This window comes from Pan troglodytes, chromosome 19, assembly GCF_028858775.2.
Source record: "Pan troglodytes isolate AG18354 chromosome 19, NHGRI_mPanTro3-v2.0_pri, whole genome shotgun sequence".
Taxonomy (NCBI): domain Eukaryota; kingdom Metazoa; phylum Chordata; class Mammalia; order Primates; family Hominidae; genus Pan; species Pan troglodytes.
The window spans coordinates 25,612,248-25,639,634 of record NC_072417.2 but is presented as its reverse complement, the minus strand read 5'-3'; the positions used below and the strand labels follow the sequence as shown (position 1 = coordinate 25,639,634).

The following is a 27,387-nucleotide window of genomic DNA, read 5'->3' as shown; positions in this document are numbered from 1 at the left end:
CTTGAACCTTGAAGCCCTCCTCCTATATCCTATAACCCAGCCCAGGATATGCAGGAGTCCCCTCCTGTGCCCTTCGTTGCATTTTCAGTCCACCTTCTGAGGGTTGCCAGGTGGAATATGTGCATGACCTGGAGGTGTCCAGGCTCTGGTGGCCCACAAGTCTGACTGCACATCACAGTCACCTGGTAGACTTTGAATTTGTTTCTTAGGGTATTAAAACAAATAAGTGGAAGAAGAAATAAAAGTGGCCCATAATTTCATGGTCCTGACAATCCCCTACTGACATTAAAAAAATAAAGCAATAGGTGCACTTGGCTAGAGAATGCATATAGTGCTAACTAAGAAGAAAACCACCTGCCCCCACTACAGTCCTCCTCTTCAGGGGGCATTGTTAACAGGTGGGGGCCTTGCCTCTGACAGATATCTGCCTGTCTTCTATTGATAGGTGTGTGTGTGCTCTATGCATGTAGAAAAAGACACATGAGAAATTGTGTTTTAAACTGTGGCACTGTTCTGCCTCTCGATCTATTACGTTTTTTAAAAGTTAGTGTATCTTGAAGTTTGTTTCATAGTGATAATCACTTTTTTTTTTTTTTCTGAGATGAAGTCTTGCTCTGTCACCCAGCTGTAGTGCAGTGGCACGATCTCAGCTCACTACAACCTCCACCTCCCAGGTTCAAGCAATTCTCCTGCCTCAGCCTCATGAGTAGCTAGGATTATGGGCATGCACCACTACGCCTGGCTAATTTTTGTTTTGTTTTTTTTTTTTTGAGATAGAGTCTTGCCCTGTCGCCCAGGCTAGAGTGCAGTGGCACGATCTTGGCTCACTACAACCTCCGCCTCCCCAGTTCAAGCAATTCTCCTGCCTCAGCTTCCTGAGTAGCTGGGATTACAGGCACCCACCACCTCCCCCGGCTAATTTTTGTATTTTTAGTAGAGACAGGGTCTCACCATGTTGGCCAGGCTGGTCTTGAACTCCTGACCTCGTTATCCACCTGCCTCAGGCTCCCAAAGTGCTGGGATTACAGGTGTGAGCCACTGTGCCTGGACTAATTTTTGGATTTTTAGGAGAGACGGGGTTTCACCATGTTGGCCGGGCTGGTCTCGAACTCCTGACCTTGTGATCCGCCCGCTGTGGCCTCCCAAAGTGCTGGGATTACAGGTGTGAGCCACCGTGCCCAGCTGACTATCACTCTTTTTTATGGTTGCCTAGAATTCCATAGAATATTCCACTGGACATGCCAAAGTCATTATCTCTTTGATGGATGTGTTGGTTGTTCCCAATTCTTTGCTATCACAAACAGCAATTCAGGGAACATCCTTTTTCATATGTCTTTTTTTTATTTTTCTTGAGACAGAGTCTCGCTGTGTTGCCCAAGATGGAGTGCAGTGGTACGATCTCAGCTCACTGCAACCATCACCTCCCGGGTTTCAGCAATTGTCCTGCTTCAGCCTCCAGAGTAGCTGGGATTACAGGCGCCCACCTCTACGCCCAACTAATTTTTGTATTTTTAGTAGAGACGGGGTTTCGCCATGTTGGCCAGGCTGATCACGAACTTTTGACCTCAGGTGATCTGCCTGACTCGGCCTTCCAAAATGCTAGGATTACAGGCATGAGCCACCGCGCCCAGCCCCTTATCCATATACCTTGCCAAAGTTTTGCAAGCCTAGATGTTCCAGCAGTGGGATTGCTGAATCTCAAAGGGTTCATGCATTTAAAATTTTGATAAACCCTTCACAATGATTATACAATTTGTACTTGGGAATATATTTTTAAAATACAGATTTATTGGGCCCCACCCCAGAACTACTAAATTTACAATTTCTGGGAGTAGTATATGAGAATTTCTATTTAAAATGCAGCTTTTGGGGTAATTCTAATGCAACTAGTTCTCTGACCAGCATGTTAAGGACCACTGCTAGAGTAGGAGGGAGGATTTGTGCAAATAATTAGATCTGAGCTGGGCATTAAACTGTGACGAGAGCTGTGGCAAAAAATGGCACACCAGGAGGTGGAGCTGAGGATGAGGAGCGCAGGGCAGCTGCGCAGGCCTCCTGCACACTACTCATGCTGCTGCCCGAAGGCCAGGTTGCAGGAGAGCTGCCCTTGAGCTCTTGCCTTGTTTGGCCCCCTGGACAGAAACCATATGAAGTGATTCTGGGGGCTGCTGTTTAAATTCCTTTTCACGCTGTGGCAGGTTAGCACTAATTGGGATCTGTGAGACTTAACTCATTTCTGCCTGGTTTTTTTTCCCAGAGTCTTTTTTGCTTTGGGTTTGGAAAAACTCAAGTTTTTTCAAATCAAGTTGACTTTAAAATCTACTTTTGGAGACCCTACAAAAGACTGTGCTTGTGAACTCAGAAGAAGCAAATGCCCCGTCAGCGTCTGCCCACGTGCCTGTGGAAGAATTGTTCTAACATTCCAGAGCTCTCTGCTGAAGAAAAGGAGCCCCATCTCATCTTTTTAAGCTCAGCATTCTCTAGCCACAAGTGAATGTACATTAAGCTTTTTTTTCCTTCTCTGACCTTGGAAGCTCTTTGTTCCTGGGCAGAGACATGGTACATTTCTGGAAGAAGTTGCTGGAATTCTTGGGCTCCTGTTAAAAGCTTATCAGACTAGGGTACAATCACAATGTCACTTGGCCCCCCTTCCTCTTAGAAAGTCTAATCGTTAGGGCCAGAAAAGCTTAGGCCCTTGCAGCCTTTACTTGTTGTGAGAATCTGTTCGTATTAAGGTTTTCATTCAAGCAGGATTCTCAATTAGTGTTGACCCAGGTGAGGCTGGTGCCTCTTGGCACAGCAGACAGAACTGCATATTTCCTCTGAAGCAGGGTAAGGTGGTAATTGTAGGTTGGGCTGGGGCTGGGGAGGCGGTGGTTGGGGTGGATCAGTTGTTTGATTTTACTTAGCCGTTCAGTCAGTGGGTTTTGTTTTTGTTGTTAAACATATGCTTTTCTGAGGTTTGTGTTACTAACCATCGCCCTTCCCACCTCACAGAATGTCATGTTAAAGCCCAGGCAAATTCTACTCTTTCTGTTCATCTGTGTAGGGAACTCTCAACTTTGGTGGGATCAGGGTGGGCAACGGACCGACAGAGGAGGATGCTGAGATTATTCAGCATGACCAGCTCTCCACCCACTCAGAGGACGCAGACGAGGTAAGATCCCGTGGTGTGGGCTTTCTCTCCTTCCACCTCGGGTCAGCCCTAGTCTTGTGTACCTAAGAGACCTCACTCCAGTCTTCTCCTTGAAAAATAAAAATACTAATTAATATTCAGCCTGCCTTCTGGACCTCTTAGGGCACCACAGCTTTTTCCAGTGGGCCCTGCCCTAAGCTCCAGCTGTTGCCCCCAGAGCCCGCAGCAGTTTTGCTCCTGTCTTGAATTCCAGATTTTGCCTGCAGTGCTCTGCACGCAGGTCTCCATTACTGACTGCTCTCTCACCTGAGGCAGAGCAGGCCTCAGCATCCCAGCTCTTATGACCTGAAACACAGGTCACTAAGCACAGTTTCTTCATCCATTGACCCTTCCAAGGATCGTTCCAATTACATTACTGACCAGCTATAATCACTGGTACTTTTGAAGTCCTACACCACTGATGTGTTCTTGCTGCAGATATTTTGTTTGAGCTTTTTTGGTGTCATTTGCCTACTTTTTACAGGGAGAGAGAGAATTAGGCCAAACTAGACTTTTCCTTAAGATACCACCTCCAAGCCCACTCTCCTTGCCTGACCCCTTGTAGCACAAAGCCTCTGAACTGAACTATTAAATCTCATCTACTCATTATGTTCTTTTTAAAGCAAATAAAATAGGAGTTGAGGACTCAAGTTGGACTTTTCAGTCTGTCTGACCACTTTCACTATATATGATTTTTTAAAAAAGAAATCACAAGGGTTGTGGATGCCTTTAAAAAATATGTATCTTAATGCTCTAAATTCCTGCTGATTTCGCTTTGTGTATATGCTGAGGAGGCCTGCCTCCAATGTGCTAGCCCATTTAACATGAACAGTCCTCCCCAAGAAGCATTCAGTAGCCTTGTGCTCCTAACTTGTGACCTTGTGTGTGGCGTGGCTCCCCACTAAGTGTAAATTTGTGTTTTCAAGCCTTCCGAGGACGAAGTGGTAAGATGAAAGCTGGCGTTGCCTTCATGTTTATCCGGGCCTCTCTCTTCCCATCCTTGTGATCACTCTGCTGACCCTGCCACACCCTGGGGCCATACACATGACTCCTGTGCCTCTGCATCTCACTGGCCATTTCAAACCAGTTCGTGAGCCTGTGTTCTAAAAAGCTCATCTCCATTAACTGCATCTCATGTCGGTCACCTCTGTCTTTGTTTCATTGACTTTGCTGATTTAACACCTCTGAGAATGGCTTTGAAAGGAGCTACAAGTAATGTCTTCACTGGCATTCTTGAAGTGACTCCTCTTGGGGGTTAAGTCCCATTGGCCTCTGCCTTCCTCTCCTGTGATGTTGTGGTTGATCTACTCCCAGCCACCGGGAGTAGCCGTTTCCTCCCTGCTCCTCCTAGTGCTTGTGAGCAAACCTTACCCTTCCTCCCTGTCTGAGCCGGCCTCTTCCTGCTGCCCTCCTCAGCTTGATGATGCTTCAACTTAGAAGTGGTGGACCCTTCTCGGGGTCAGCTCTACCTCCATGTGACCCAGGTGAGAGGGAGACAGCTTTCAAAAGGAGGCTTTGCCTTCCAGATGCATCCCAAAGGAAATAATCCATCTGTGTGAAAGGAGTTCATATTATATCAGCCACATAGAGAATAACGGAGACTGGAAAGCAAGTTGGCTAACTGTTCAGGCCACATCTTGAGTAGAAGGCCCTCTGGCTCAGCAGTAATTCACTTAGCAACATACACTCTTTAAACTGGGTTTTTAAAACACCTTGCTGCACTGTTTGCATCTTCCCCCAGCACTTCTCTCTAAAATGCCTAGACCCACAAACCATACCCTTCCCTTCCTGACTCTCGGTCCTCTCTAGGAGGGCAGTGGGATGGGAATGGGAAAGCCTTTGCTGTTCTGTGTAAACACAGGTAGGGCCTGCTCTTCCTGAAGCCTAGAGAGGCTCCTTTGCTGGCATCAAAGAGTGTCTGTGTTCCTGGACTGCTCATCTATGCAGTCCCTGGCTGAGCTACCTGGCAGGGATGGGTGGGGCGTGCTCCATGTTAATGAGGAGCCCAACCCTTTCCCTGGCTCACTACCTCCAACAACACTGCTTTTTAAATGTTTTCCTAGCCGAGCACCCACATTGTCAGAGTGGTCTGACCAACTGTTGTGTACCAGCGTTCTCGTTTGTAGCCATGTCCCAGGAGGTTGGACATCCAACAAGATAGACTCTAATTCAGCCTCCCCAGTCTCTGGCCACCCAGCTCACTCAGGGATTCAGCTACCCTTGGCTACCCAAGTAGTCTAAACATTTTATCTTTATCAGGCACATATACAGTCTGGTTCTCTGCAGCCAAATTTAGATACCCATGACATTTATCTAATGATTTCAAACCAAACAGGTTCCTAAAAAAACGTTCAGCCTACTTCTAGAACTTCCCCATTTTGCTTGGCTGTGAAAATGTATTTGTCCCATGCAGGCCCTTGCTCCAGCCCAGTGGAAGCATTAGTACCTCTTCCTAGCGGGGACTCAGTCCAGCTACACACCAGAGCCAGGCCAGTGGTTGTCTGGGAAATCTTCAAAGGCCGTGACCACTCAGCAAGGGTCAGTGGCACCTCTCCCCACTGTCTCCTCACCAGGTGCATTCATCCCATCCATCCATGCATTCACTCACCCTCCGTGTGTCCAGCACTATGTATAGTGCTGCAGAAACAAGAAGAATATAGTGCTTGCCTTCAAAGACCTCCCAAAGTGGGGAGATAGTCTGGATGACAGGTGCTGTAATAGAAGTGTGCCCAGGATGCTATGGGAGCACAGAAAGAGGGCAACTGACGAACACTGGGGTGAGAGTGGAAGAGGAGACCCTGGAAGACTCCCTAAGGAAGTTGTCTTACTCTGGTCAAGCAGGAGGCCCTGTAGAGGGAGTGGTGCAGACCCACCAGCATATGCAGCTTCACAGGGGCAAAACACCTGCAGGTCCATCACGTGTTGGGGACTAGCAAGTATTCAGCTTGGCTGGAGCAGAGGTAGGAGTGGGGAACTGGGGACAGGTGAGACTAGAGGTTGGCAGAAACCAGCCATAGTAGTTTTTGCCTCATTTGGACAACAAGGAGCCATCCAAGAGAGGGCAGTGAAGCTGATGGTGACACAGCCATGGCGCATTGAAATACCCCCAGTGGCTGTGTTGTAGGGTATATTGGGTTGGGGAGGGACAAGGTCAGGAGGCATGGACTCGACATCATCTGATGTGATTCAGGACAGAATGGCGAGCCTGAAGTGAAGTGTCTGTAGGATAAGTTGGAAAGGAAGGAACCAATATGAGATATTAAAGAAGTGAAAGCTATAGGTCCCAGTGCCTTAATAAAGATAAGGAGTAAGAGAAGATTCGAGATTGACTCCCAGACTGTCCAGTCTGCTGGACATGGGAGATGGAATAGAAGTTGATCTCGGTGTGGTCAGAGGAGAGCAGTTACTGTGTTGAGCATGGAGAGCCTGTGGTTCCCCAGGAGAAGGAGTACAGCTGGCTGGAAATAGGCAAGGCAGAGATGGAGAGATCCACCTTGGAGTCACTCCTAGGGGCGACCCTTGAAGCCCTGAGTAGCAATCCCACCAGAAAGATGCAAGGGCTGAAGCTGAAACTTCAGAGAGCATTGGCATTTAAGGAAGAACCTTGGCTGGGCGTGGTGGCTCACGCCTGTAATCCCAGCACTTTGGGAGGCTGAGGTGGGCGGATTGCTTGAGCCCAGGAGTTTCAGACCAGCTGGCCAACATGGTGAAACCCCGTCTCTACTAAAAATACATAAATTAGCTGGGCGGTAGTGGCATGTGCCTGTAATCCCAGCTACTCGGGAGGCTGAGAGAGGAGAATCACTTGATTCTCCTGGGAGGCAGAGGTTGTGGTGAGCTGAGATCGTGCCACTGCACTCCTGTCTCGAAAAAAGAAAAAAAAAGGAAGAACCTCGATGGAGACTAAAAAGAACTGTCCAGAGAGGTAGGAGGAAAACCAAGGGATGGCAGGTATTTCAAAAAGGAGGAAGAGGCTATGGTGACAGACACTGCAGGAGCATGGACAAGGGCACAGAACATCTGTTAGCTTTAACAGCTGGGCCAGGCGCGGGGGCTCACACCTGTAATCCCCAGCACTTTGGGAGGCCAAGGTGGGTGGATCACCTGAAGTCAGGAGTTCGAGACCAGCCTGGCCAACATGGTGAAACCCCATCTTTACTAAAAAATTAGCCGGGTGTGGTGGTGCGTGCCTGTAATCCCAGCTACTGAGGAGGCTGAGGCAGGAGAATTGCTTGAACCCGGGAGGCAGAGGTTGCAGTGAGCTGAGATTGCACCAGTGCATTCTAGCCTGGGTGACAAGTGAAACTCTGTCTCAAAAAAAAAAAAAAAAAAAGTAACAACTGGGAGGTTAGGGTGACCTTGCTAAGTAGAGGCATTTTGTGGAGGAGTGAAGGTGGAAGCCAGGGTGCAGTAGGGTGAGGACTGGCTGGGCAGAGAGGAAACTGAGGCAGAAGATGTGGACAAGGACTCTGCAGCGATTCATGGTCGGTCATGGCCGATTGATACGGGCGTGTGCTGAGTGGCAGACTCATAAGTGCTGAGCTGGATTTCTCACCCAGTCCTTGCTTCTCCTGAACACCTGCAGGAAGCTGGGAATGAAGGAGAGAAGGCAAGGGTAAGGCCTGGAAGCGAGGCTTCTCTCCTGTCCTGCAGTTTATTCGGTGGGAGAAACTTGAGGTAGAATAAAAACACTGAAGGGATTGGCTGTAAGGGAGCCCAGTGGTCACTGCCCTCCCAGCCCATAGGAGTAGAGATCAGCACTCCTGGGAGCCATGGACTTCTTCCTCTCAATGCGGGCCCTGGGGCGGCAGCCAGCAGTGGTAGGAAAGAGCTCTTAACCACGGTGTTGGGATTTAGGGAACTCAGGGAACTAGGATTACCCTAGTTTTCAGGGTAAGTAAGGTAGCTTGAAGAGCCTGTTCCAGAAGAAAAGCCCAGAAATAGGCTAGGTGTCGACAGAGGTGAGGGAGAAGCAGACGTTCGCCCAGAGATGGCATGGTGGAGCCAGCCCCCTCCACGCTGGCTGCACCCCTGTGGCCTGGGCTGTTGTGGCTTTACCAGCCGAGCCACTTTCTCCCATCCCCATGTTCTCAGTGATTTCCCAAGGCATTTCTGGTGTCCTTTGGGAGTGGAATCATGTGGGTTTTGAAAGGAACTGCGGTGAAAAATAGACCCTGACCTGAGGGCAGGGGCCAATGGGGAGGCCACTGAGCCCTCAGGAGTGTCTGAAAGCTCAGAAGATTCTGGTCTGGGCTCTGTGGGGGAAGCCCCATAAGGGAGCGCCTCCTGGTCTTTGGTCAGCTTGACAGAGAGGCCCAGGGAAAGTACCTGGGGCTTCCAGAATATACCAAATTCAGAAGCCCACATTCACTCCTGACTGTGCTTGGAGCAATCCTGAAAGTTCACTCCCAAGAGCTTGTTCCAGCCCATTCCTTTATTCTGGAAATAATTCTTGGTATCGAAAGGAAAACTGGGACAAAGGGAGCTTGAGGAAAACGAAAACAAACAAGAAACTGGAGATATGCTATTTGGCCTTAACCCAAACAGATATGCTGTTTGGCCTTAACCCATGTGGAAATTTGTAAACTTTGTCAGGATTTCCCTGTGCATGGTGGTGAAATCATGTAGGGAAAAAAAAATTCACCGTGTAATCTCCTTAGAAGTCACAAAAGAAAAAGAAGGTTATCTTGCTCCCAAAAGGCTGTAAAAAGAATAAGTAAAGTGGCTGTAGAGGCCTAGTCTTCTCAGAACAGTGTCCGGGTTGAGAGTCCGTCTCCTGAAGCGCACTCTGGGGAAAATCCCTTCCTGCCCTCCTGCAGGTCCTTAGGGTCCCAGACCCAGACAGTCACTTTCCCAACAGAGTGCCGTCAACTCAGCACACATTCCTCTCTTGAGCACAGAGCCCCAGAGGGAGAAGAACAAATGTGTTGAAAAGAATCTTATTAAGATGTAGTTAATTAAAATGTAATGTATTGAGGGGAATGGAGGTGTCCCAGGTGAGGGCTAAGTCAGGCAGGATTTTTGGGGAAGGCATTGCCGAAATCACCACCTGAGCTCAACACTGGGTGCTTCTGGCCCCTCCAGAGTTGAGGTGCCAGCCATGGGAAGTGCAGTCCCCTGCCCTGGCCCAGGTTCAAAGCGCCAAGTAGCCACAACTCAGAATGCCTGCACGTTCCCCTCCTAGCCTTATATCTTCTCTCTGGTTTCCTCCCACGACAGTTCGACTTTGGGGACACCATGGTCCACCAGGCCATCCACACCATCGAGTACTGCCTGGGCTGCATCTCCAACACTGCCTCCTACTTGCGGCTCTGGGCCCTCAGCCTTGCTCATGCGCGTGAGTACCTCTCTCCGGGATCCGGAACTCTAGTTTCCCCCTCTGTGGGCGCACTGTCAGTTGGGGGGCTTAAGTCAAATGGAAATTACATGAAGGTTCTGGAATTATTCAGGTTCCTGAACCCAAGGAGAATGAGTACAGACAGGAGGCTCAGCACTTGTGCCAGGTTAGCTCTGCATGGTGGTCCCACTAAGGCAGTGGGAAGCCAGGATCCAGGGAACCCTAGAGCAGGGGGATGGCAGAGCAAAATTCATGGCCTACAGCTGCCTCTTGCCAAACTGCACTGGATTTTGTGTCTCCCATTCCCCAGAGCTGTCTGAGGTGCTTTGGACCATGGTGATCCACATCGGCCTGAGCGTGAAGAGCTTGGCGGGAGGTTTGGTGCTGTTCTTCTTCTTCACTGCCTTTGCCACCCTGACCGTGGCCATCCTCCTGATCATGGAGGGCCTCTCGGCCTTTCTCCACGCACTGCGCTTACACTGGTGAGGGGCAGTGGGGCAGGGTGGGCATGGGGGTGGATGTGTCCTTAGCTGTGGTGAGAGGGCAGCTTTTCTCCCACACACAGCCCTGCAGCTCTGTGCAGGAAAGATGAGCTGGCCCTGCACTAGCTTCACCTCAGGACACCCCAGCACCGGCATTGCCACTGAGTTTCGGAAAATGGTCACAGAAAAGCACAGCTCAGCCTTCCCTAGACTCTAGGGAGATGTCCCTGGTGAGTGGTGTCAGGTCCCGCTCCCTGCCTTTAGCTGTCCCCAGTGCTCCTGATTTTGGCTTAAAGGGGCTGCTGGGGTCTTAGGGTTTCTGGTTTTCTCTCTGATGTGTAACTCTTCTGTCTCCAGAACAGTGGAAGCAGCTCCGGAATGTATGTTAAGTGCAGGAAAGGCTAGAACACGCTGCACCCCAGCTTTGTCCTCTTTGTTCTGTCATTGTGCCAGGGGTCTTTGAGTTGGACCCCTGGCAGCTCCATTGTGGACCGGAGGGATTCCTGGCTCTATAGGGTGGAGGTCGGTACACTCACGCAGCTTCTTCACATGGGCAGGTTTGGGGTGGTTCTGTTTGTTTTCTTTAATGAAGCTTGTGACTCTTAATGGCTGTGTGTGGAGAGAGCATGAGTTCAGCCTCTGGGACTGGGAGAGCGGGGGTGTGGTCTGGGCTGTGACCACCTCAAACCAGCGTTGCCAGATGTAGCACATAAAAGTACAGTGTGGCTGGGCATGGTGGCTCATGCCTGTAATCCTAGCACTTTGGGAGGCTAAGGCAGGTGAATCACCTGAGGTCAGGAATTCGAGACCAGCCTGGCCAACATGGTAAAACCCCGTCTCTACTAAATATACAAAACTTAGCCAGGTGTGGTGGCACATGCCTGTAATCCCAGCTACTCAGGAGGCTGAGGCAGGAAAGAATCTCTTAAACCCAGGAGGCAGGGGTTGCAGTGAGCTGAGATTGTGCCACTGCACTCCAGCCTGGGCAACAGAGCGAGACTCTGTCTCAAAAAAAAAAGAAAAAAAAAAAATAGGGGAGGGGTTGGGGGCCAGGCACGGTGGTTCACTCCTGTAATCCCAGCACTTTGGGAGGCCGTGGCAGGTGGATCACCTGAGGTCGGGAGTTCGAGACCAGCCTGACCAACTTGGAGAAACGCTGTCTGTACTAAAAATACAAAAACATTAGCCAGGCATGGTGGTGCATGCCTGGAATCTCAGCTACTTGGGAGGCTGAGGCAGGAGAATCGCTTGAACCCAGGAAGTGGAGGTTGCATTGAGCCAAGATCGCGCCATTGTATTCCAGCCTGGGCAACAAGAGCGAAACTCGGTCTCAAAAAATAAAAATACAGGGTGTATTTCACATAAACAACAAATAATTTTTTTAGTATGAGTATTTCCCAAATGTGCATGGGATATGCTTATACTAAAAACTGGGGCAGTCTGTATTTTCTGTGGCTGTTCTACCTCAGACTCCACTTCTTTGGGTCTCTATTTTCTCCTTTATGTTGTGATTCTCTTTTTGGGGGTCTCAAAACCCCAATGTCTCTGGAAGTTCTGGCCCCTCTCCCCAGAGGAGCACTCACACACTTCTCCTGTTTTACAAGCATAGGGGTCTGACTCACTGGTGTGCCTTAGAGGCCCCTGGATGGGATGCTCTGTGGTGTTCATGATCTCAAGGCCAGAAGAGGACTATGAATGTCTCTCTTCGTTCTCAAAACCTGAAGAAAATCCAGCATCTGAACCTGAGAAACTCATTCCCCACTCCCCTTTATCTTTGATTATTCTCATGGCTGGGTGACCCCTGAGCCTCCTCAAAGATTCAGCTGTGGGTTTTTCTGAATGATGGGCGGAGAGTGAGGCATGGAAGGGCAAGACGTGGCTAGGGTGCACTCTTCTTCAAAAGCCCTGCTGCGTCAGTAGACCTGGCTTCCTCTGGCCTGGCTCTCTCCCTCCTGGCCTCCCTCCTCCCCACCCAGCTCATCTGGCTGGCCCCCCTGTTCTAAGCTTATCAGCCGACCCCCGCAAGCACACTTCCTCAGCCCTCCTCAGTGCACAAGAACCTCTGAGGACTCACTTTTTCTTGCCCCTTGGCCTTCTTTCTTTTCTTTTCACTCCTGTCTCTTGAGCCCTGGGTTTGAGGGAACAGTGACCACCTCACCTTGATTCCAGCCCACGTGGGTAGCCGGTCATCTCCCTGGGCAGGGCGGGAGCAAGGCACTGTTGCAGAGCAAGGCCGCCTGGGCTTGAGCCTCGTTTTGTTGCCAGAAGATTGCTTCCTCCTCAGGCTCACCTGTGGCCTCCCCGTGTCTTCCCAGGTCCCCCTGAACTGAAGTGATGAGTGGCAGGACAGCAGGCTTCGGAATTGGGCGACCTGGGTTGGAATTCCAGCACTGTCACACCAGGCAGGGGACCTGAGCAGAACATTCACTGCCAAGATTACTGTGAGCAAGTAGGAAGTAATGCACACACCAAGTGCTGCCACAGCAAAAGCAGGTGCTCTAGGATGGGTAGTGGCTGCTCTGCTTAAAAGTGGGATGCCCTTTCTGGGTGCGGTGGCTCACACCTATAATCCCAGCATTCTGGGAGGCTGAGGCAGGCAGATCACCTGAGGTCAGGAGTTCGAGACCAGCCTGGACAATATGGTGAAACCCCATCTCTACTAAAAATGCAAACATTAGCTGGGCGTGATGGTGGGCGCCTGTAATCCCAGCTACTCGGGAGGCTGAGGCAAGAGAATCGCTTGAACCCAGGAGATGGAGGTTGCAGTGAGCCAAGATCGCGCCACTGCACTGCAACCTGGGCGACAGACCGAGACTCCGTCTCAAAACAACAACAACAACAACAAAAAAAAAACCTGGGATGCCCTAGAGAGAGGGTGTCTGCCTGGGGTCCCCCATAAAGAGACTGCTTTTAGCCTGTCTAGAGTGAGAGGAGACCCCAGAGGAGGCAGAGGATACCATCAGAATGCCCTCAGGTGCTGTTTGCAAGGAACAGCCTCCCCATATATGTCGTATTTATTTTGGCAATAGGAGTATTGGGTAGGAGAGGAAAAAACAGTGCAAACCTCCTTTGTGCAACTTCCAGAATCTCGTCTTTGGAGGGCTGTTCCTGTGACACGAGTGGGGCGCCTCCCCCACCACTAAAACAGAAGTGAATGAAATTGGTGCTTGTGCGCCCCCTCCTGGCAAAATGCGGCTGTGCGTCCAGGATGCCTGGATCTTCCCTGTGGCCCAGGACTGCAGAAGGCGTTCTGAGCTGTGGCCCTCTTACCAGGGGTGGAGCCTCTGGGGCTGCTGAACCAGCTGTAGGGATGGTGCTGCTGTTCTTCCTGGCATCCGGCCTAGGCATCTTCATACCTCCCACTTTATCCCTGCTGTTTCCTGATTCAAGGGCTGCCCCATTATACAAGTTCTGGTCTCTTCAGTGGGGACAATAAGAAAAACATTTGATTCGATAACATATAAACCACTAGTGTGAGATTCATGCAGCGTCATAGGAAGCAGGGTGATGTGTTTGAAAACAGTGAGCAGGCTAATGTATTAATCTGCTAATTCTGTCTCCTGAGTTTTCTCTCTTTTCTTCCCTCCTGCCACATGAAGTGTGCTTGGCTTCTTACCTAATTAGACATCTTTTCTTCCTCAGAGAAGGTATGAGACAGGGATTTGATTGTAGTTATCACTGTAAACATCAAACTGATTTTTATGCAGAACTATTGCCCCAGGGCATACCTTCTAAGGAACCTGGTCTCTCCTTACCTAGCGAATTCCACATACACATAGATGTACACCTACCTGTACACTCACAGATTGGGTGGTGATTAAAGGGACGGAATCGGGGACCAGCTTCTTGTTAGGAATGCAGTGTTGCCACGGCATGACAGCATGGAGCAGTTGAGGGAATGGCTGCCCAGGAGAACTCAGAACTCTTGAAATGTAGTTCCAGGCTGCCATCATTGCCCTGATATTCAGGCCGTCAGACGGATGTGTGTTGTAGGCCCTGAACGGCACAGAGAGTGGCAGAACAGGCTACATAAACAGCTCAGCCCAGAATTGTCTTTCCAGACTGCCTGCCCTCAGTCACAACCCCCACCAGGGAAGGGAAGTGGCCCCAAGACTCCTTCCTCCTTCACCCACTCGAGGAAACAGAGTTCCTGTTACGTGGCATGAATGATGTCTTTTGGCCCCAGTTAATCCCTCTGAGTCACCAGGTGGCCTTTGCCAAGTGCTGGAGCTGGAAGAGATGATAGAGACACTCATCTGGCATCCTGAGGCTCTCCTCACAGCTGTTGAATTCTAGAGGTGCATTTCAGTGTCTTGGGGCATGGCAAGACCTTGGAGGCTCCCTGAGCAGAGCAGTGGAGATGCCCAAAAAGAAGGAAGAACCTAGGATGGCAGATGGGGCCCCCCTTGCCCTGGGGAACTTCATGTTTGTACTTTCTCAGGAAGCACACATTTCCCCAGTTCAGCGGGAGAGAGAGTGGGGAGACTAGCAGGGAAATTGCTTTCCAGCTTTGTGCTGGGTGGTTGGGGTGAGGGTGGCCACGGAAGGAGGTGAAATCAGGCTGACCTCAAGATAGACCCAAGATGTCCCAGTTCTGGCCGCTCTAAGTCTCTAAAGCAGCAGCTGGTGGGAGGGGCAGTATTGGGCAGTATGTCAGGGAGGCCACCTGTCTGCTCACACAGTACAATTGATGTGCCCCCCCCCCCAGGCATATATCCCTCTTCCTCCTTGCTGGGCCCCATGGGTAGATAAGGTGACTGGAGGGGTGCCAAGAAAAGGGCGGTGCCCCCACAGGCATCTGAAAACAAAGCTGCTGCTCCATTTGCCCAGTTTGAAGATTAGAATGGTTTTGTGATTAGCCAGGAGGGGGTGGGGGTCAGAGTTCTGGACACCTCACTGGAGTTGGGGGTCAGCATACCCTACCAAGGCTGACATTCACTCCTAGGTAATGGCCTGGGACCCTCAGGTGACTTGTCCACTCTCTGGCTATGTATTGTTGAATGAAAAGGGGACATGTAAATCTCCTTTCAGCTGTTCTGAAATAACCCTTGCCACATGGGAACACAGTCTATTCAACATGAAGAATTCAAACCTAACACAAGTGGGTGAGAAGCAGGAACCCACTGCTAGGCCCCACCGCGTTCCCTCAGAGGTGGTCTCAGTAGCTGGAACTTGGAGAAGTAGTTTTGGTGGGGTGTTGGGACATGGGTGAATCCAGGTCCTGGTTTGGAATTGCTCTGGCGGGAACCGTCAGCTAACATCAGTTGGAAGCTCTGTGTCCTCCCCCTCCTGAGTCCTGTTTTTCCTGGAGGACCTTGGCCCACCCCTGTGGAATGTGGGGATGTGGGGAAGAAAGCTGACTGCTTTTACTCCCACTCAGAAAATTCGGTTGCGCTCTTCTTCAAGGGGGTGCTCCTCAGCCTGCACCCCAGTGAAGGGGCCTTTGAGGAACTCCCAGTGCCACTGGCAAACAGTCTGTAACCTTTGGGACCCAGCCACCTCCCAGCCCCTGTTCTCTTAATTCCTGCCTTCTTGGGTTGGAGAGAGGAATCTCCATTTGTAAAAGCTGAGTTAGGGAACTAGAGGGTTCCTGAAGCTTTAAAGCGCCTCAAAGCCCTCACCCTGCACGTGACCTGTCACCTGGAGCCTGCCCCAGCCCCCACCCCTGCCTGTTCTTACAGGGGCTCCGGTGCCTCCAGGGTCACACAGCACCATGTGGAAACTATTCCTCAGGGCAGCTCTCCTTGGCCTTTTTATCCCCTGAATCATGCATTTTTCTGCCCTAATTTGGTGTGGTTTGGTTACTGGGCAGCTGTCCAGGGTGAGTTTGCAGGAGGAAGCACAGCCAAGCAGCCTCGCTCTGCTTATGGGACAGTCTTCCTCCCACCCTCCCTGAGAGTGAAAGGGCCCCACAGAGACCATCAGGCATGGATGCTGAACTGCTGGGAAGGGAGCTCAGGCTTTTTCTTTTTAGTCCCCAAGAGAAGAATTCTTTCTCAGATGTTTTTGTGGTTGGAGAATATTTTTGCCATTGCTTTGAGAAGACTTCCCCTCCTAACTCCCCCTCTTTCCTTGGAATTTCCTTCCTTAAATGGAAAGCCTTCAACATTCACTCCAAGCTCGCCCTTTTGCTCCCCCCAGGAAAAATAACAAGCAAACAGAGGTGCTTGCCCAGTGTCTCTGGAGGGGCTTCCCTTAGAGGTGGGCTGTGTGATCCCCTGCCAGGAGGGGGCGATGGGGGCCACTTGTTCATTAACGATGTTAGGCTCAAGGTAACTGAACTTTTTTTGCACATGCCTCTCTGCAGAGAGTTGTGCATAAACACACTGCTCGGCAGGACAGAGCAAGATTGGGAACTGAGGGCAAATCCCTTCCTCCGTGCGTCGAACTCTTGATCCCAGGCCTTAAAAGTGGGATCTCTGCACTCTGGGCTTTCTCCAGCTCCCCCAGGGAAGGGAGGCTCGGGGTGAGGTGGGCACGGGGCATCTTTCCTGCCCAACTGTGAAGTCTCAAAAAGTTTCACAAAGTTTCTATTGAATGACAGCTTTCTTCTTCTCTTTCTCCAGGGTTGAGTTCCAGAATAAATTCTACAGCGGGACCGGTTTCAAGTTCTTACCCTTCTCCTTCGAGCATATTCGGGAAGGGAAGTTTGAAGAGTGAGTCCCTGTGAGGGCCGTGTGCCCCATGCTACCCTCCCCGCCTCCCTCCACAGTGATCAGCTGTGCCTCTCTGCCTGTTGGTTGTGATCTTGGGCACCAGCTCATTCGTGTCACCCTGTCTGTGAGTCATTTAGATAGAATAGTCCTCCTTGGGTCTCCCACCACCCCTAGCTTTGTGTGTAGTGTAGTGATTTTCTGGCTGTCACTCAAACTCACTGGGCACCAGCCTTGCCCTCTTAGCCTCCATCCATCCAGACAGCCCTTCCCACCTCCTGGTGGTGAGCCAGTCTGCATTCCCACGCCATCCCAAAGCCCTTTCATCTTCCCTGTGCATTGTAGATGGAAGGAGCACCCATGCCATTCACATCTAGACTTTGAGTTCCCTGCATCTGCCACCGTAGTTTCTAGCAGGAGTAGTGGGGGGAGTAATACGGATTCTTCCCTAGAAGGGGACACTGGTAACATGTCCCACTCTTGGATTAGCAGGGGTGGGTCCAGGAAGATGATATTTGCGTCTTTTGCCCACCCCCCTCTCGTGCTTGTTAATCAGGCATTCAGCTGGACCCAACTAGGCCATCATGAGTGGCTTCTCCCTGTCATCCCCAGGGGTCATAGGATATCTACACCTCCTTTCTGACCCCACCCTGCACTCCCATCCTTTCCTCTCTCCCCGTTCATGCCCTGTACTACATAGCACAGCCGGGATGCTTGGAACAGAGGCCTTGGCTGCTCCGCAGTGCACAGGGCTTCCCTCTCTCGGGGTTGGCTTCTTCCCAGGCCTTGCATGGGCCCTGCCCACAAGCACACCCTCAGGCCGAGGGTGCAGACTGATGCTCTTCCCTGGTGGAGACCCTGAGATCTTCCCCACCCCCAATCATGATGTCTTCAATGTGGGACTGGGGTCCTCTTGGTTCTGCCTGCAGCCTGCCTGGCTCCGCCCCTAGTGCCCCCTCCTCACCACACTGGCCCCAGGTCTCAGGAGGGGTGTCCTGGGCAGGGAAGGTCAGTGTCACTGATGGTTTGCTGTTTGGAAGCCATTGGCAGGGCTGCCGTGCATGTGGCTGTGAGGGCTGCACAGTCCTGCCAAGGGGCTTCCTCCTTGTCACCCCGAACCTTGTAATCGTGTGCTGGCGTGGCAGCCCTGGCTAAGTTAATCCCCACCGCTTTCAGTGGTAGAAAGAATTCCCTGAGTGGGCCAGGCTGGTGCCCTCCTCCTACCCTGGCTTTTCTGAGTGAGCTGCCTGGAGCCCTCATCCCCTCTCCCAGGCTGGGCTGGCCCTGGGCGGGGCCACTGTGTGCTGGCCCACTGTGACCTGACCCGACCTTGTGCAGCCCCCCTGCCCTGGTGTCCTGGGTTTTCGTGATGATCTTTGCTCTGTTTCCAGTGGGGTTTGAAGCAGAGTTCAGGGAACCCTGCCCAAGGTCCTCCTGTTCAGACATTCCTATGTTGAATAAAGTATGTTTGACTCCCCCAGAGAAGCTGCCTGTCACTGTGCCCACAGCCCCTGCGTCGCTCCAGGCTCAGCCATCTTGAGCCCCTGTGGACCCCTGACCTTCGCCTCCCTCCTCCAGCATTGCTGCTTTTCCTTCTATCAACGGCCACAGCTTCAGTAGGCCTGGCTGGGCAGTTGGTTTGGGAAATTCTCACCTTGTCCCAAGTTTCCCAGGCGCCTTCCCACTCACAGGATCCAAGTCAGCTCTGCAGACACTACCTGTGGGAAGAGGGGACTGGGCAGCCCATCTTCGTCTCCCGTTTACTCATTGCACATCCAGACAGCATGGGGGCAGAGGGGCACTGAGTATCTCCCCATGCACCTCTCCCTCTTCTCCAAGTGTGCCCTCCAGGGCCCAGTGGCCTGGCTATGTTGAGCCCTGATACCCCGGCCTTAGTGTAAGTGGAGGCTCCACACAGGTTCCTCAGGGCAGCTGGGGAATGTGAGGTGCTGGGATTGGCAGGCGGCAGGGTGGAGAGCAGGCAGACCGTCCAGGGTGGCAGGCTGGGCAGGAGGCCCCCTCCCCACTGCCTAGTGAGGCACTGCATTCTCGGTACCCTCCCTCTTCACTCCTCCCTCCAGGGGCCTCCAGGGCAGGGGCTGCCCAGGAATGTGACCTGGGCCCCAGACAGGTGAAGGGGCCACAACCCCCTGTTCATTCCATGTTCCAGCCTAGCCTAAAGCCCTTCCTCCTCCCTAACAGTGCTACCTGTCCCTGGAGTCGGCCCTGAGAGGCCCACCCCACCCAGCTCCTCAAAGATAAGGTCCCAAGTGGAAACTCTGGTCATTGAGGTCTCAGCTTCTGCTCAGTGGGAAGGGAAGGCCTCATAAGAATAGATATTTGGAATCACTGGATTCGAATTGAGAGTCCAGGAATAAATCCTAACATTTATGGTCACTTGATTTTTGATAAAGGGGTCAAGATAATTCAATGAGGAAAGATCTCTCTTTTTCAACAAATGACACTGGTACAATGGGGTTTCCACATGCAAAGAAACGAATTTGGGCCACTATCCCCACCATATGCAAAAATTACCTCAAAGTGGATTCCAGACCTAAAATGTAAGTGAAAACGACAAAACTCTTAGGGGAAACCATAGGAGTACATCTTCCTAACCTTGAGTTAGCCAGTGATTTCTAGATATGACACTCAAAGCACAAGTGATAAAAAATTAAAAAAACACATGGATAAGTTAGCCTTCAGCAAAATTAAAAGCTTTTGTGCTTCGCCGGGCACGGTGGCTCACACCTGTAATCCCAGCACTTTGGGAGGCCGAGGCAGGCGGATCACCTGAGGTCAGGAGTTCAAGACCAGCCTGGCCAACATGGAGAAACCCCGTCTCTACTAAAAATACAATTAGCTGAGTGTGGTGGCACATGCCTGTAATCCCAGCAACTTGGGAGGCTGAGGCAGGAGAATCGCTTGAACCCGGGAGGCAGAGGTTGCAGTGAACCGAGGTCATGCCACTGTACTCCAGACTGGGCGACGAGTGAAACTCCATCTCAAAAGAAAGAAAAAGGGTTTGTGCTTCAAAGATCAGAATCTAGAAACTGAAAAGACAACCCTCATAGAAGAAAATATTTGTAGATCATATATCTGATAAGGGACTTGTATCTAGGATATATAAGTAACTCTTACACCCAATAATAAAAACAACTCAGTTTTTTTAAATGGGCAAAGGGGTTGAATAGGCATTTCTCCAAGTAAGCAATATGAATGGCCAATAAACCCATGAAAAGATGCTCAACACCATTAGTCATTACAGAAATGCAAATGAAAACCACAATGAGATACCACATCACACCCACTAAAAAGGCAATAAGAAAATTACAAGTGTTGGGCCGGGCGCAGTGCCTCATGCCTGTAATCCTAGCACTTTGGGAGGCCGAGGCAGGTGGATCACGAGGTCAGGAGATCGAGACCATCCTGGCTAACACGGTGAAACCCCGTCTCTACCAAAAATACAAAAAATTAGCCGGCCATGGTGGCGGGTGCCTATAGTCCCAGCTACTCGGGAGGCTGAGGCAGGAGAATGGTGTGAACCTGGGAGGCGGAGCTTGCAGTGAGCCGAGATTGCGCCACTGCACTCCAGCCTGGGCAACAGAGCAAGACTCCATCTCAAAAAAAATGAGAAAATTACAAGTGTTGGCAAGGAGAAATTGGAACCCCAATTCACTGCTGGTGGGAATGTAAAATGGTGCAGCTGCTTTGGAAAGCAGTCTGGCAGTTCCTCAACATATTAAACAGAATTGGCTGGGCACAGTGGCTCATGCCTATAATCCGAGCACTTTGGGAAGCCGAGGTGGGTGGATCATGAGGTCAGGAGATCAAGGCCAGCCTGGCCAAGATGATGAAACTCCGTCTCTACTAAAAATACAAAAATTAGCCAGGCGCAGTGGCAGGTGCCTATAATCCCAGCTACTCAGGAGGCTGAGGCGGGAGAATCTCTTGAACCCGGGCGGCAGAGGTTGCAGTGAGCTGAGATCGCACCACCGCACTCCAGCCTGGATGACAGAGTGAGACTCTGTCTCAAAAAAAAATATTAAACAGAATTAGCGTAAGACCCAGCAATTCCACTTTCTTATCTACCCCAAGAAAAATGAAATCATACCCACAAAAACTTGCACAGAAATGTTCATGGCAGCATTATTCATAATAGCCCCAAAATGGAAACAGCCCGGTGTCCACCAGCTGATAAATGGATCCATAAAAGGTGGGATGGGCATGATGGATATTATTCTACAATTAACAAGAATGAGGTACTGATGCATGCTACAACATGAATGGACCTCAAAAACCAGCCACAGAAGACCAACAATTTATGATTCCGTGTATCTGGAATGTCTAGAATAGACAAACCCATAGACACAGATTTGGTGGATACCAGGAGCTGGCTGCCAGATGGGGCTGGGGAGAGAGTTACGATGGGGAGTGACTCCCAAGGAGTATGGAGTTTCTTTTTGAATGATGAAAATGTAAAGTTAGGCTGCTGATGGCTGCAAAATTATGTGAATATACTAAAACCCATTGAATTGTACACTTTACATTGGTAAATTTTTTTTTTGAGATGGAGTCTTGCTCTGTTGCCCAGGCTGGAGTACAGTGGCACAATCTTGGCTCACTGCAACCTCTGCCTCCCAAGTTCAAAGGATTCTCCCACCTCAGCCTCCTGAGTAGCCAGGATTACAGGCACGCACCACCACACCTGGCTAATTTTTTTTTTTTCCTGAGATGGAGTTTCACTCTTGTTGCCCAGGCTGGAGTGCAATGGCACGATCTTCACTCACTGCAACCTCTGCCTCCCGGGTTCAAGCGATTCTCCTGCCTCAGCCTCCTGAGTAGTTGGGATTATTGGCATGGGGCACCACACCCTAATTTTTGTATTTTTAGTAGAGACGGGGTTTGGCCATGTTGGCCAGGCTGGTCTCGAACTCCTGACCTCACGTGATCTGCCCGCCTTGGCCTTCCAAAGTGCTGGGATTACAGGCGTGAGCCACCGCGCCCAGCCTTACATTAGTAAATTTTATGGCATATAATCTGAATAAAGTGGGAGTGGCCTAGGACTTCCTTGGGAAGAAATTCCTCCCATGTCTCTCTGATGAACTGGGAGGAAGCAGGGCCAGTGAGTCCTTGGCTAGACTGAGTTCTCAGAATCTAGTGGCCTTGGGCTGCTTCCAGCTAAAGATGGGCTGACCAAGACTGAGCTGTGGAGTGTGCAGGAAGTCCCAGAGCCCTGTGGTAGGGGGTGGGGAACAGGATGGCTGCATCCACTTGTTCCTGGGGTTTTTATTGTTTTTGTTTTGTTTTGCTTGGTTTTGTTTTGTTTGAGACGGAGTTTTGCTCTTGTTGCCCAGGCTGGAGTCCAACAGTGCGACCTTGGCTCACTGCAACCTCTGCCTTCCGGGTTCAAGCGATTCTCTTGCCTCAGCCTCCCAAGTTGCTGGGACTACAGGCGCCTGCCACCAAGCCCGGCTAATTTCTTGTATTTTTAGTAGAGATGGGATTTCGCCACGTTGGCCAGGCTGGTCTGTAACTCCTGACCTCAAGTGATCCACCCACCTTGGCCTCCCAAGTGCTGGGATTACAGGCGTGAGCCACTGCGCCTGGCCATTTGCTTCTGTTTTTTTTGTTGTTGTTTGTCTGTTTTTTGTTTTTTGTTTTTTTGAGACAGAGTCTCGCTCTGACACCCAGTCTGGAGTGCAGTGGCGCAATGTCAGCTCACTGCAAGCTCCGCCTCCCGGGTTCATGCCATTCTCCTGCCTCAGCCTCCTGAGTAGCTGGGACTACAGGCGCCCGCCACCACGCCTGGCTAATTTTTTGTATTTTTAGTAGAGACGGGGTTTCACCGTGTTAGCCAGGATGGTCTCGATCTCCTGACCTCGTGATCCGCCCGCCTTGGCCTCCCAAAGTGCTGGGATTGCAGGCATGAGCCACCGCGCCCGGCTGCTCCTGTTTTTAAGAGATGTGCCTTTACCCTGATCCCCCTCTTGTGGAACCCCAGGACCCCAGACATCTGTCTGATGAGTCTGTGCCCCGGTCCAGGAAATGCCCCTCATCTTGAGGTCCTAGAACCAGTGTGGGAGAGGGTGGCCTTGGCATGCTTGGCCTGGGGAGTCCCAAGCTTTGTAGAGATAGGGGACAAGTCTATCACCACCTTCACTGGATGGGACTGTACTTCTTTCTGCCCCAGGAACCTTGGGTAGAGGGGGCATTGGACCTCAAAGCCAGCTGGCAGCCTCAGCATTTCAGATCAAAGTGGCCTGCCTCTTCAACGTCTCAGCCTACCCAAGGCATGTCCTAGGTGTAGGCTGCTCTCTGGTGGCCAGATAGGGAAGTACTCATTCATCCTTTGGCAAGGTGGGCCGGGATCTGAGCTGGGCTGTGTGATAGGCAGGCAACTGGATTAGACGGGCAGAGACGAAGCAATCCTGGGGTATTCTGGAGCACATGAGCAGAGGGGTAGGCTAGCCAGGAGCAAAAGATGAGATGGGCTGGAGAGCACGCAGAGAGCCCAGCCAACTTGCTTCACACACACTACTGGAAAAGTAATGAGTTGTGTCACAACTCAGGCTAGGCGCAGTGGCTCATGCCTGTAATACCAGCACTTTGGGAGGCCAAGGCGGGTGGATCACCTGAGGTCAGGAGTTCAAGACCAGCCTGGCGAAACCCCGTCTCTACTAAAAATACAAAAATTAGCCAGGCAAAACCCCGTCTCTACTAAAAATACAAAAATTAGCCAGCCAATGCATGACAGTAGTCCCAGCTACTCTGGAGGCTGAGACAGGAGATGGCGCCACTGCACTCCAGCCATGGGGGACAGAGCCAGACTCCATCTCAAAAAAAAAAAAAAAAAAAAGGCGATCAAACAGTACTAAAGGGCCTATTATCAAATAAATAAATAAATAAATAAATAAATAAAGGCTTTCACTCACAGTGTGACTCTCCCCCTCCCTCCCACAACCACTGTTTACAGAGCCTTAAAAAAAAAGCAAACAAACAGATGATAATGTGTTATCTTGCTCTGTCACTCTGTGGCCTGGCCTGCAGTGCTGTGGTGCCATCTGGACTCACTGCAGCCTCGACCTCCCAGGCTCAAGCGATCCTCCCCTCTCGACCTCCCTAGTAGCTGAGACCACAGGTGCATGCCACCATGCCGGGCTAATCTTTGTATTTTTTGTAGAGAAGGGGTTTTGCCATGTTGCCTAGGCTGGTCTCGGACTCCTAGATTCAAGTGATCCGCCTGCCTCAACCTCCTAGGATCAGGGGCCGCCGCAACGGGCTAGACTTTTTTTTTTTTTTTTAAGTCGGGGTCTTGCTTTGTTGCTGCCGAGACCAGCTGGGTCAGAGAGACCGTAACCCAGCGGCGCTAGAGGAATTAAAGACACACATACAGAAATATAGAGGTGTGAAGTGGGAAATCAGGGGTCTCACAGCCTTCAGAGCTGAGATCCCTGAACAGAGATTTACCCACATATTTATTAACAGCAAGCCAGTCATTAGCATTGTTTCTATAGATATTAAATTAACTAAAAGTATCCTTTATGGGAAACGAAGGGATGGGCAATTAAAGGAATAGGTTGGGCTAGTTAACTGCAGCAGGAGCATGTCCTTAAGGCACAGATCGTTCATGCTATTGTTTATGGCTTAAGAATGCCTTTAAGCAGTTTTCCACCCTGGGCAGGCCACGTGTTCCTTGCCCTCATTCTGGTAAACTGACAGCCTTCCAGCGTGGGCGTTATGTCCATCCTGAACATGTCAAGTGCTGCAGAGATTTTGTTTATGGCCAGTTTTGGGGCCGGTTTATGGCCTGATTTTGGGGGGCTTGTTCCCAACAGTTGCCTGGCTTGGAGTGCAGTGGTGTGATCATGGCTCACTGCAGCCTCAAACCCCTGGGCTCAAGCCATCCTCCCACCTCAGCCTACTGAGGAGCTAGCTGGGACCACAAACACAGGCCTCTGTGCCCAGATGATTTTTGTAGAGACAGGGTTTTTCCATGTTACCCAGGCTGGTCTCAAACTCCTGGACTCAAGTGTTCCACCTGCCTCAGCCTCCCTAAGTGCTGTGACTACAGGTGTGAGCCACCACATCTAGCACACCTAGTGCAGTCCTTCTAGAGACTGGGCCACTCCCAGCCCCGGAGCAACCTTACTTAAGCCCTCCCCGATCAGATAGGCAGCCTGACAAGTTGCATTTCCTGGGGAAGAGCAGCAAGAACCCTGCTCTGGGAGTCAGGAGTTCCCGATTCTAGCCCAGAGCTGCTTTCCTTACTAGTTATTGATCTTGCCCAACTCACTTCCTGTCTCTGGCTCTGTTTCCCAATCTGTAAAATTGTTACTGGAAAGGGGTCCCAATCTAGACCCAAAGAAAGGTGAGGAGAGCAAAAGTCACCCCCCCAAGACAAAAAGTTCTTATCTGAGCAATTTAGATAAGGAGCAATCCACCAGGCGCAGTGGCTCACACCTGTAATCCCAGCACCTTGGGAGGCCGAGGCGGGTGGATCACGAGGTTAGGAGATCGAGACCATCCTGGCTAACATGGTGAAACCTCGTCTCTACTAAAAATACAAAAAATTAGCTGGGCGTGGTGGCGGGGCGCCTGTAGTCCCAGCTACTCGGGAGGCTGAGGCAGGAGAATGGCATGAACCCGGGAGGCGGAGCTTGCAGTGAGCAGAGATCGAACCACTGCACTCCAGCCTGGGTGATAGAGCAAGACTCCATCTCAAAAAAAAAAAAAAAAAGGAGCAATCCAAGGAGCAAAGACCACCTGTTGACCATCAAACAGGCCATCTGGAGGCGAAACTCCTTGCCTGGGGAATTTAGAAGTAATAAAGGCCAGGCATGGTGAATCACACACACTTTGTGAGCACTTTGGGAGCCAAGGCAGGTAGATCACTTGAGGTCAACAGTTAGAGACCAGCCTGGCCAACATGATGAAACACCCTCCCTACAAAAATTAGCCGGGCGTGATGGTGCATGCCTGTAATCCCAGCTACTCAGGAGACTAAGACAGGAGAATTGGTTGAACCAGCAGGCAGAGGTTGCAGTGAGCTGAGATCAGGCCACTGCACTCCAGCTTGGGCGACAGAGGGAGACTCTGTCTCAAAAGAAAAAAACAAAAAAAAATTCCCTAGTATTTAAAGTCGGCATCTGATTCCAAGCCTCTTTCAACTTTTATAAGTAACTAAAATGTCTATACATTCTTTTTAAAAAAAAAAAAATACAACAAACACTTATTTCTCACACTTCTGGAGGCTAGGAAGTCCACGATCAAGGTGCTTATAGATTCAGTGTCTGGTGGGGGCTCACTTCCTGCTTTATGAGCTATGCCTTCTCACTGTGGTTTCACATGGTAGAAAGGGGTAGGGCTTTCTCTCTGGCCTCCCTTACAAAGGCACCAACCCCATTCCTGAGGGCTCTGCCCTCACAACCTAAAATTTCTGTACATTCTATGCCATGCTGAAGCTCATTTTACAACCCTAAGCTCTCACCTTAAGGTCCATACATGCTCCTAAGGAAAATCCACCACAGCGCACTCAGTCCTCCCGTGGAGGCACCTGCTGCACTCTGCTGCAGTGTTCTTCCTTTCTAATAAACTTTCCTTTTCCAAACCTATACTGTTGTCAGTAAGTTCTTTCTTTTTTGAGACCCCTCCCCCCACCCCAAGACATGCCAGTAGTCCCAGCTAGTTGGGATGCTGAGACAGGATATGGCACCACTGCACTCCAGCCTGGGCAACAGAGCAAGACTCCATCTCAAAAAAAAAAAAAAAAAAAAGGATCAAACAGTACTAAAGACCCTATTATAAAAGTCTTTCACTCACAGTGTCCCTGAATCTCCCCCTCCCTCCCACAACCACTGTTTACAGAGCCTTAAATAAACAGATGATAATGTGTTACCTTGCTCAGTCCCTGGCCTGGAGTGCTGTGGTGCCATCTGGACTCACTGCAGCCTTGACCTCCCAGACTCAGGCGAGCCTACCCTCTCAACCTCCTGAGTAGCTGGGACCACAGGCGCATGCCATCATGCTGGGCTAATCTTTGTATTTTTTGTAGAGAAGGAGGGGTTTTGCCGTGTTGCCCAGGCTGGTCTTGGACTCCTAGACTCAAGTGATCTGCCTGCCTCAACCTCTTAGGATCAGGGGCCACTGCAATGGGCTAGACATTTTTTTTTTTGAGTCAGGGTCTTACTCTGTTGCCTGGCCTGGAGTGCAGTGGTGTGGTCATGGCTCACTGCAGCCTCAAACCCCTGGGTTCAAGCCGTCCTCCTGTCTCAGCCTCCTGAGGAGCTAGCTGGGACCACAAACACAGGCCACTGTGCCCAGATGATTTTTGTAGAGACAGGGTTTCTCCATGTTACCCAGGCTGGTCTCGAACTCCTGGACTTAAGCACTCCACCTGCCTCGGCCTCCCTAAGTGCTGTGACTACGGGTGTGAGCCACCACATCTAGCACACCTAGTGCAGTCCTTCTGGAGAGTGGGCCACTCCCAGCCCCGGAGCAGCCTTACTCAAGCCCTCCCTGATCAGATAGGCAGCCTGACAAGTTGCACTGCCTGGGGAAGAGCAGCAAGAACCCTGCTCTGGGAGTTAAGAGTTCCCGGTTCTAGCCCAGAGCTGCTTTCCTTACTAGTTATTGATCTTGCCGAAGTCATTTCCTGTCTCTGGCTCTGTTTCCCAATCTGTAAAATTGTTACTGGAAAGCGGTCCCAATCTAGACCCTAAGAAAGGTGAGAGAGCGAACAGG

The 27,387-nt window shown here is 50.8% G+C and overlaps 1 protein-coding gene across 39 annotated transcripts in view; it reads left to right on the top strand.

Moving 5' to 3' along the window:
* Positions 1-18,128, top strand: part of ATP6V0A1 (ATPase H+ transporting V0 subunit a1) — a 63,983-nt gene extending 45,855 nt beyond the window's left edge. For 4 of the 39 annotated variants that reach the window (XM_063798562.1, XM_063798560.1, XM_001165034.6 and 1 more), the window contains 5 exons: positions 3,050-3,157; positions 4,102-4,119; positions 9,395-9,512; positions 9,823-9,994; positions 16,561-18,127. In XM_063798562.1, the coding sequence (XP_063654632.1) occupies positions 3,050-3,157; positions 4,102-4,119; positions 9,395-9,512; positions 9,823-9,994; positions 16,561-16,654 (510 nt within the window). In that variant the 3' untranslated portion in view covers positions 16,655-18,127. Of the gene's footprint in view, positions 1-3,049; positions 3,158-4,101; positions 4,120-9,394; positions 9,513-9,822; positions 10,225-10,351; positions 10,517-12,309; positions 12,488-16,560 lie in introns of those variants that run through there. The other 35 variants (XM_001165063.6, XM_063798563.1, XM_063798561.1 and 32 more) reach the window with 20 other exon arrangements.
* Positions 18,129-27,387: the final 9,259 nt, after the last annotated feature.